Below are 11,356 nucleotides of genomic sequence, written 5' to 3' on the forward strand. Positions count from 1 at the left end.
TCGGCAAAGAAAAGAACCTAAAAGAAAGGTATCTATATAGGATTTATGCTCTATATAACTCTATATAACTCTATATAACTCTATATAACTCTATATAACTCTATATAACTCTATATAACTCTATATAACTCTATATAACTCTATATAACTCTATATAACTCTATATAACTCTATATAACTCTATATAACTCTATATAACTCTATATAACTCTATATAACTCTATATAACTCTATATAACTCTATATAACTCTATATAACTCTATATAACTCTATATAACTCTATATAACTCTATATAACTCTATATAACTCTATATAACTCTATATAACTCTATATAACTCTATATAACTCTATATAACTCTATATAACTCTATATAACTCTATATAACTCTATATAACTCTATATAACTCTATATAACTCTATATAACTCTATATAACTCTATATAACTCTATATAACTCTATATAACTCTATATAACTCTATATAACTCTATATAACTCTATATAACTCTATATAACTCTATATAACTCTATATAACTCTATATAACTCTATATAACTCTATATAACTCTATATAACTCTATATAACTCTATATAACTCTATATAACTCTATATAACTCTATATAACTCTATATAACCATGCATACTACCACATTCAATCAATAAAAATCCAACTAAAACCAGGAACCACCGCGTACCTGTTGAATGTATGGTGTAAAACAAAACAAAAAAAACACAAAACGAAAAACACACCACCAAGTAGAGTAAGAGAAAAGAAGTCCCTAACCTACCTATGTAACTAAATTACCTTATGCCCTAGCCTACCTATATAATAAATTAATCTCAATCTCACCTACCTATGTTTAATTAACTTAACTCAAGACTCATGAAGAAAGAGAAAAAAGGGTAAAACAGAACAAAAATACTACCACACAAACAAACATGATGTATGTATGTATGTATGAGCAACCGCTAAAGAACCCACCTAAAATATAAAAAAAAATATAACATACAAACACACAAACCACAGGCAACATACAAACTCTATATAACTCTATATAACTCTATATAACTCTATATAATAAAATAAATAGATAAATAAATTATAAAAATAAAATAAAGGAGATCAGGCAGACTGCTTCAAGCGAGGCAGAATGCCTGATCTGATTTTCATGCTGTTTTGGCTCCTTTTTATACTCGGTTCAACCATACATTTTCATCATTTCAATCATTCACATCAGTAAAAAATTTATTTAATGTATGTACTACACTATTGTACAGTCTTAACAACAACGCTAACCGTCCGTACTATTGACGTCATCGAACGAACGCCTTCTAAACTTTCTGATTGGCTGGTTGAATCTGCTATATTGCTTTTTATATAAACCTATAATCTTATTAATTAATTGTATACATAGATTCTAGTTACTTTATAGTTCAAATTTTTCGAAGAGAATTCAAAATAGTTTGAGACCACACCTTGCTTAACATCCAACTCCAAGCCGAGCCAAGCCAAGCCAAGCCAAGCCAAGCCAAGCCAAGCCAAGCCAAGCCAAGCCAATATGGGTAGATTTATAAGCGCTTTTATATTAAAATTTTGCTCGCTTTATATACGAATGTAATCAATATCGATATCAAAGAAATAACGCGAGTGAGTTTAAAAAATATTTCATTTCCTCCAACGATTTCTTAACAAATTCTCCATCCTATTTAAAAAATTTTCTAGATGTTTTCAATCAGTCAGGTCACAATCATCATGATCGATATTGCGATTAAATAAAATTGAAATTTTTTTAAGATTGTTGATAAAAGTAACTTATTTCATTTAATGATACTATCCTGTTTAATAAGATACTGTTTGATACAGTACAATCAATTAACTCAGCTCAGTTGCTAACTTACCTAATATACAATTGGCTCAGCTCAATCCTTATCTTATGTATATTTAATTGGCTCAGCTCAGTCCCTAACTTATCTACATTCAATTGATTCAGCTCAGTCTCTAACTTATCTATATTCAGTTGATTCAGCTCAGCCTCTAACTTACCTGTATTCAATTGGCTCAACTCAGTTTCTCACTCACCTATGTTCAATTGGCTCAGCGCAGTCTCTTACATATATACAATTAGCTCAGTTCTTTATTTATTTTTATTTAATTGACTTAGCTCAGTTCCTAACTTACCTATGTTGTTTAACCATCCCTCACTAAAAGATGCAGAGATGTAATAAAAAAAAATTAACCACCATTGCAGAAACGAAATAAGCATAAATGTGAATTTAAATGAAATATGAATACTCATATATAATAATTGCTATTTATTAGTATTAAATAAACTAATTTATATATATTAATATTAGAAATATTTGATCTCGTTAAACTTTTATTGATTTTTTTTAATGAAATAAATAGCGTAAATAATTCAAAATATTTTACATTCTGGCGCTCATTGAAAGAGGATTGCTGAAATCAAACGTTGGCTTACTGCAGTGGCTTACCGAGGCTCATAGAACTTATGTGGTAGTGGCCTTTTGTACATATGATGCCATGGATATCATGGATATAATGATCCATGATGGATATATATATGTATATCCAAGTAAGATGCTTTAAACAAATCAACAGAGTCATTAGTTCAATTTTTGTTTCCTAGAATGCGGCGCTCATAATAGTGTTTAAAGCTGGTAATTTGTCACTGGATTCGTTGAGTATCTTCCGAACATGAAAATGTAAAACTTGTAGATGAAATTCCGACAATTTTTATTCATATCACCTTGAACCTTGCGAATAGTTATTATTATTACATATTGCTGAACCTCCAATATAGTTCGATTTCAGTTTTTTAAACGTGGCACTCATAAAGTGTATAGAGATTAAATGGTAAAAAAGGTTATAGAGCTGGTAGTTAACGAATTAATAATGAACGAATTAATTAATTAATTCGTTCATTTATTCATTCAACCAATCAATCATTTGTCCCTTCATCTTAACATTCATATATTTTTACGCTAGTGAAAAATTTTTTCTACATGATGGTCAGAGTTGGGTTGTGATGGAGTTTCAGAGGTGTCTCAAATGATGGTCGGTGCTGTGGAGGGCTATTTGAAGTGAAAAAATTTTTGAGGTGATTTTGAAAATTACAAAAATCATTAAAATCACACAAATATAGATATGAAATAAAAATCCCAATACGTAGACTGAAACGTTTCAAAATCAAAACTAATTACGAGTGAATCAAATCATGGTTTAAAATCATTTTAGTTAAAATCTTACCCAGCACTGATTTGTAGAAGTATGCAGTATTCGAAAGGAGATTGTTAAGAGTACTTGTATGTGCGTGTGTATTTTGTACGTGTGTATGTATGTATGTATATGTTTTTGTGTGTGTGTGTGTGCGTGTGCGTGCGATACTTAATTCATGATTACAATTCGTGAACGCTTTTCTTGATAATCTTTTTTCATGTTTAGTTTACAAATAAACAAACAAGTTTCATCGGTCGAATTTCAATATAAGAGCTGATAGATTGTCATGAAAATTTTAAATAACCGGTAAAACGTTTGATAAAATTAAAACAAAGTTCAATAAAATTTAATAAAAATTTATTAACATTCACTAAAATGTAATGACATTTAACATTATTATACATCTTTCTACTCTTATATATATATATATATATATATATATATATATATATATATATATATATATATATATATATATATATATATATATATAGGTCAGTTATAATTCAATCATTTAGATTTGATTTAAAGATATCACCACAAACAACAACATCAACAACAATTCAAGTTGATCAATACGTAAAAACGTAGAATCAATTTTTAAATTCAAACTCAGTCAGCCACAACCAAAACTTCAACTCCAAACTAATCAAAATCATTTAAATGAGATTAAAAAAAACATTAGCCAATTAAATTCAAAGTCTCAAACTAATAACCATCCAATTATAGTAATCTAATTAAAAACCACCAAGCCAATCAAATTCACTCAAGTAGGGACCATCAACCGATGGAATTGCGTGAAAATTTTTCAACAATAATTTCCAGCCAATCAGACATCAGGATCTCATGTAAGCCCCTCCCCTCTCTGAGATACGATGTTGTACTTGATGAAGAATGTTTTGATTCCCTCGTACGTGCCAATCATGATGGCGCAAGCTGGAGCCACTTTCACTAGTCTGGGGACGGATCCTGATAACGATGCAAATGAAGAGGAAGATGATGATGTGATGATGAAGACGAAGATGGTGATAACAATGATAAATGGTGTCACAATGAAGACGATGATGAAGATACGAAGATAATCGTGAAGAAGACGATGATGATGATAACAAAAAATGAAGAATAATGTGATGATGATGATGATAACAACAAAAAAGAAGAGAGCTACAGTATAATCACAAAAACCAACCAACCCACCAGCCAACCAACAAACCAACCAACCAACCAACCAACCAACAAACCATTCAACCAATCAACCAACCAATCAACCAACCAACCAATCAACCAACCAACCAACCAACCAATCAACCAACCAACCAACCAACCAACCAACCAACCAACCAATCAACCAACCAACCAATCAACCAACCAACCAACCAACCAACCAACCAACCAATCAACCAACCAACCAACCAATCAACCAACCAATCAACCAACCAACCAGCAAACAATCCCTTTATTCCTTTCTCCCTGTACAATCTCTCAATCATCTTCATTGTTGACGGAACCTTCCATCTCTTTCTGTTAGCTATTATTATTATTATTGTCATAATAATAATAATAATTATTATTATTGTTATAATTATTATTATTATTGTTATTATTAATAATACAGTCTACTATAGTATTATAGCAAATGTAATATTATTAACTCTTAAGCTGTTACTATAACAATAATAATAATTATTATTATTATTTTATTATTTGTAGTATCTTATTATAATTTCATTATTATAGACGCTATATTATCATATTATAAATATAAATAATAATTATGACTCATTAATACTACTACTTGACAAGTTGTTGCAATAATTATTAAAAGAATTATTAAAACCACCTCTTATGCTATTGCTCCTTGAACTGTTAATACTAGCAGTAGTGGTGGTAGCAGCGGTAGAAGTAGCCATAGCAGCAGCAGCAGTGGCTGTAGCGGTAGTGGTAGTGCCCAATTCGATTTGTCTGTGCGTCTTTATGACGTCGAATGGCAACGTCAAAATGGCGGCAATCTGCGTGGGAGAGGGAATGAGTGAATGAATGAGTGATCAGATGAATGAATGATTGAATGAGTGATTGGATGGATGAATGAATGAATAATTGAATGAATGTATAGAAAAGTGGATAGCTGAGTGAAGGATAGATGAATTAGATGAGTAATTAGACCATGTTACATTCCATCTGTCCCATTCATCCTTTTATTAATTCATTCATTCATTCATCCATCCATCAATCCATTCATTCATTCATTCACTCATTCATTCAACTTACACTTCCGGAAATGGCCCCAGCGACGAAACAATCCGTCAACAGAGGACGCTGTCCGCCATTCCTTCTAACTCTCTCTGCCTTTATCCTCTCATAACCATACCAATATATGGCTGTGTGATTGTGTGTGTGTGTGCGAGCGTGTGCGTGCTATTAAATAATTAATTAATAAATATAAATAAAAATTAATTGTAAAAATAAAAATATACAGTGATAAATGTTAACGAGTAAATGAATGAGTGGTCAACTAAACTAGAAAATCATCTCTGAAATTAAATTTTTGAATAAATAAATAAATGAATGAAAGGACGAACGAACGAATGAAAGAACGAATGAATGAATGAACAAACTAATGAATGAACGAATGAATAACAAACCGGAAAATGGTACATCCCTAAGAAGACTGGCCGCCAGGCCACTGAAAACGAAACCGAAACCAGAGTGGGAGAAAGTAATTTTGATAGCCTGAGCCATTTCTGGGTAGGTGAGTTTCTTCGACTGAAGTTTCGTTCTGAAGAGCTCGAGGGGATTGAAGAGTGTGACCATTAGGGCTGTAAGGATGAGTGAGAAAACGAATGAGTGGATGAATGAATGAGAAATTGAGTGAAGGAATGACTGAGTGAGTTGTTATCGTCATTCTCATCATCACTAACATTATAGGGAATATTAGATATATGAGTGAAAAGAGAGTAAAAAAATGAATTTCCATCATCATCACCCCCATCGTCATCATCATCATCATAATTATCACCATCATCATCATCATCATAACCACCACCACCACCGACCTCTACACAGAGAGCCGGCCAATGGTGGAATGTAAGCCGTCTTGGGGTCCTGTTCATCATAACCCATCCTGTACTTCACCATGTCGTACAATGGGAAGTAGCATATTGTGAGTGGCAATGATAAAACCCTGGTGATGATGGTGACGATGACGTAATAGAGTTGACGCTGATGAAATCAATATAGTGATGACGAAGCTGATTATTATCATAACAATAATATCGATGATATCTGATGTTTATGGTGATACGATGTATCAGTTATAATAATGATGTTGCCGATAACGATGAAGACACAAGATAGCATAGTGGTAAAGTGTCCATTTGCTGTGTTGCAGTGCCTGAGTTTGAATGCAATGCAGAGATCCAATTTAGGTAATCAATCAATCGGTCAGTCGATTGGTTGGTTGGCCAATCAGCCAGCCATTCAATCAATCAATTAATCAATCAACCAATCAATCAAATTGAGCCTGAACAAGTAGATAACATACACAAACATAATGAGTAACTGTTATGGTTTATGATAGTGACAACAATGATGATGATGATAAAGATGAATGTGACCATCATCTATGCATCTTACAATGTTGGTCCAAGTCCACTCCAGAGTGATGTTATTCCCTCTAGCTGTACTATCTTTAGGAAGGCATCCTGAATGTGCATTAGCATAAATTAACATAAATTAGCATAAACTAACACAACATTAGATAGCATAAGTTATAAATTTACACAGGTTAACATAAATTAACATATAGGAGATGAATCAATTATAGCAACTATAAATAACAAACTAAAGAAACAACCCTTGTGCCACTAAATTTCATCTGAGAAGAGAAAGATGACGACAATGAAGATGGCAAAGACGATGTAGATGTTGATGACGTTATAGATCTGTAGACAATGGATCTGGGGTATGTTCTTGGGTTTTCCCGACAATGATTACATTCACATAAAAAATCCATCAACCCATTCCTGTAGAGATAGATGGAATGATCTGGATGGTGATGATAATGATGGGGGTCCAGTATCTTGTGCTGGGCTTGAAGACGAATTTTTACTACATCAAGTGGCGTAACTGAAAAAAAATTGTTAGAGAAATAATCTTACTTAACTTTCAATCCCTTTCTTATTATCTTATATTTTATTTTAAATTTAAAGAATTTTTAATTTTAGATTTAAAATTAGTAATCGCCACCTGCTAGAGCTGTCAGTGTTGATCCGGCAAGCGATGAGAAACTCTTCTGATAGAATGTCAAATTTCGCTCGCTGTCATTTCTTAAGGAATCCCTAATCGAGGCATTATTATTTTTTAAATACTGCAAATTTGCAAAAATCCTGCTGAAATACTTCGGCTCCAATCTATGATTTTCCGACATTTATAGTTTGATATGAAAATTTTCTATCTTATGAATAATTTAAATAAAAAAGTTGCATTTTCAAATTTAGATCACAATTACGTAACAATTCTAAACAATATGCATGCTCCTTGAGCACAAGGTTCATTTACTTTTAAACATTTAAAAGTAAACTGAAATAACAAAACATTTTTTGGTTTTGTTTATTTACCGCTAACTTTTTTTTAACAACAGGAACTATTACTGTATATTATAATTGTTAGGCTATTAATACTTGTTAATTATTCATTATCTATAAAATACTATGGTGCTTTTGACAGGTTGGCTGATAAATATACCACTGCCGACACACAATGTATTAAGAGTTCGGGTAATGCCAACTGCCTATTGACTGATTTCAACCTTCCTTTCGTTAACTGTACCAAATTTTCATTACCAGATAATTTAATTTACAATCCCTTCATATAGTTTTTTAATGAACTGGTTCTACAACACCAAGTGGCGGATCTAGGGGGTGCCGTTGAGAGCAATCTTCTAAGTCAGAAAAAGGAACGCTTTATGTGTAAAATCGACAAAATGGAAACGTAATAAATCGTCAGCCACACCACCACAAATCTTGGCATTCCGTAGAAATTTTCCTCCTCCTGTGAAATTTCAATCATTTTCAAATTTTTACCCCATCCTCCGTCAAAGTTGACTAGATCCGCCACTGACAATACCTAGATGACAAACCTACCTGGAGCCAAAATGTTCCAGTTTCCGAGGTAGGACGTTGTTTTCTTTTCATCAATTTTTTGCGCCAAATTAGACGATCACTTGTATCCATTTCATTTCATTTCATCACTAATTATGATTCAAATATATCAAAATGAATATATATAAGGCTGCAAAACTTTTATTGATGTTACCAACGTTACAATAGAATTGATACATTGATGCAACTAGAATGTGGTAATAAGTATAATTATATCGTATATATATATATATATATATATATATATATATATATATATATATATAGGAAAATTCATTACCGAAAATTTAGTTATAGATATGAATTATATTTGAAATTTTATTATAAATAATAAAAATTTGCATTAAACGAACCAATACAGATACACACACACACACACACACACACACACATAAATATATATATATATAAATATGCGAATAGTGCACAAATACCTAAAAAAAACTCAGTACTAATGCAAAGTTGTATATATGTGTATGAGTGCGTATGTATGTGTGTGTGTGTGTGTGTGTGCGTGCGTTATAATGTGACGTAACGAAAATTGAGAGAGAGAGAGAGAGAAACAGAAACAGAAAGACATAAAAAAAATAAAAAAATGTACACATGTGTACAGAAACAGCAAGTAATAATTTCAATGAAAATAAAGTCAATCACAAATCAAAGTTTAACGATGACAATCGGTTTATCAATTAACCAATCAATCGATCAATCAATATATCAAACGATCAATCAAATCTTAAAACATATATGTATATATATATATATATATATATATATATATATATATATGTGGGTGTGTGTATGTAATTCAGGTGATGACAGTTATTATTAAATTATTAGATGTAAAGAAAAAGAATAAGAATGAATGGACAGTGGAAAAAAAAATTTATAATAATAGAGAACAACAAATTAGTTTAAAAAAGCAAAGAACTTGTATCAATTTATATAAAAACAAAAACCGTTGAAAATATAACAAAAAACATAAAATAAAACTAAGTAAATAATAACAACAGTCTTTTTTATTCAAATTTTATAGAAAATAAAACAATTAAATAGAGAAGAAATAAAGAAAAACACCAAAGAAATAAAAATTTAAACATTCCATTGTCTGCTGTATAAAATTGAAAGGTATAGTGAACTTCGATCGAAAAACTGAAAAAAGAGACGAACGAAAAGTTAAAAAATTAATATAAATAAAAATCAACAATAACATGACAATAATAACAATAAAAACGGGCGTAATAACATTGAATAAATAATAAAGAAATTAATTAATAAATAATGCTCCTTACATACAGTAAGAAAGATGGAGAGAAAAATTAAATTATGCAATGGTAATGCTAACCAATCAAGCTGTCAATATATATATAAATATATATATGTAAAACATATATATGACTTAATACTAGTTCTATATATATATATATATATATGTATGAGCGTGTGTAGGTGTTTAAATATAGCAATAAGAAAGTATCCACCATTAACTTAAAAGTTAATAATCATTGTATAAATTAAAACGACTCTCCTCTCAAATAATAAATTTATTATTCAGTAAAAAAAAAACAAATAAACCAAAAATTATAAAAAATTTTTATTGTTGAAATGAGTAAATCTTGAAAAAAAATGACAGCTCGAATGAAACAATGTGTGAAAACATAAAACGAGACATAAAACTAACCAACTGCAAACAAATTAATTAATTAGTTTTTAGAGAATTTTAAATATGGAAATTAAAAATCATAAAATAAGAAAAAAAAATTGCAAGATTGCAACTAAATTGAAAAAGAACAATAACCTACATACATACAAATACAGTGTTGTCTTCTCTAACAAACTAATTATTAAAATTATAAAAAAAAATAAAAAGAAAAACAAAAGAATCAAATTATGAAAAATATCTAATCAACAGACATCCCTAAAATTAGGGAGTGGGGACGGCTATTTTCCCAACTGCCTCCCCGGTAACGATCGGATCGACAATGGCCGACATGTTGGCCAAGTGATCAAAAATCTGAAACTCAAATCCGTTGTTAGGATCGATGAGGTTATTATTATTATTACTATTATTCTTATTAATATTATTCATATTATTGTTACTGTTATTGTGACTAGTTTCGATGGATTCGTCGACCAATAAAAAATCATGGACCCCTCCTTGCTGCTGAGAATGATGGCGATGATTATTAAGCATATCAGACAGGTGGTCGTCACTGACACTACCAGCCCCTAATAAATGCTGTTGCTGCTGTTGGCTGGAGTTAGTAGGGAACTCCTCGTGAATGGATTTGTGTCGTTCAAGTTCGCTGGGGTACCTAAATCGACGGCCGCACATGACGCAAACATGGCGCATAGAGGCCAACTTTTCTTCCTCAGTTTGTATGCTATGTTTGTTTCTTACGTGGTTGTGCAGAGAGCTGTGGTGTGCAAATTTTGCATCACACTGTCGACAGGCGTGTGGTCTTCGACCGAAATGTCCATTCAAGTGCTCATAGAGGCCATTTCTTATTTTAAACATGCTGTTGCAGAGTCTGCACATGTAGCGGTAGAGGCCGTGGGGGGTCCGCACATATATTTCCTCATAGCATCGACCCGAGAATACTGAACTGTTTATGCCCTTTTTAGATTTGAATAGTTTTGTTGTTTTTGTGAGGTTGCTGTTGCTGCTTGTGCTGCTGCTGTTGTTGTTGTTGCAGGTGTCGGGGTTTAAGTTGTTTATGTCGTTTTCAAGGTTAGCTGTTAGATTAAGGAGATTTAAAGAGTCATTAGTCGCATTGTCTAAATCAAAATCTGGAGTTTCTTGTTTAATAGTTTGCAGAAGACTGTTAGTTAAGTTAGTATTGCTGTGACTTCCACTGTACGTCATTCTTTTTCTATGCCTCAGCGGCCGATAAATGCAGTTGCGTTTCTTTGCATTCAAACTGTAGAGGGTGCTTTTTGAAACCCTGTGGTGGT

At 31.5% G+C, this 11,356-nt stretch overlaps 2 protein-coding genes across 2 annotated transcripts; both read right to left on the reverse strand.

The window, feature by feature from the left end:
- Nucleotides 1-3,497: 3,497 nt before the first annotated feature.
- Nucleotides 3,498-7,787, reverse strand: HELRODRAFT_188137 (hypothetical protein). The gene is made up of 9 exons (XM_009011631.1): nt 7,488-7,787; nt 7,096-7,367; nt 6,876-6,943; nt 6,296-6,423; nt 5,885-6,058; nt 5,511-5,620; nt 5,083-5,251; nt 4,684-4,770; nt 3,498-4,211 (listed from the first exon to the last, which is right to left on the reverse strand). Exons 1-9 carry the CDS (start codon nt 7,666-7,668, stop codon nt 4,087-4,089), a joined length of 1,314 nt encoding a protein of 437 aa, XP_009009879.1. The 5' UTR covers nt 7,669-7,787; the 3' UTR covers nt 3,498-4,086.
- Nucleotides 7,788-10,679: 2,892 nt separating this feature from the next.
- On the reverse strand, nt 10,680-10,967 carry HELRODRAFT_137059 (hypothetical protein; the record flags this gene model as incomplete). The annotated part of the gene is made up of 1 exon (XM_009011632.1): nt 10,680-10,967. A coding segment is annotated over one exon (288 nt), but the record flags the coding sequence as incomplete, so codon positions are not given.
- Nucleotides 10,968-11,356: the final 389 nt, after the last annotated feature.

This window comes from Helobdella robusta (assembly GCF_000326865.2).
Source record: "Helobdella robusta unplaced genomic scaffold HELROscaffold_1, whole genome shotgun sequence".
Taxonomy (NCBI): Eukaryota; Metazoa; Annelida; class Clitellata; order Rhynchobdellida; family Glossiphoniidae; genus Helobdella; species Helobdella robusta.

Excerpts from the sequence above, each read along its gene's own strand:
- HELRODRAFT_188137 (XM_009011631.1), bottom strand. The coding sequence starts at position 7,668 with ATGTCGGAAAATCATAGATTGGAGCCGAAGTATTTCAGCAGGATTTTT. Across the intron at positions 6,424-6,875 it reads AGTGGACTTGGACCAACATT|GGTTTTATCATTGCCACTCA; the intron begins GTAAGATGCATA and ends CATCATCACCAG. Across the intron at positions 4,212-4,683 it reads AATAAAGGGATTGTTTGCTG|GATCCGTCCCCAGACTAGTG; the intron begins GTTGGTTGGTTG and ends CATCGTTATCAG.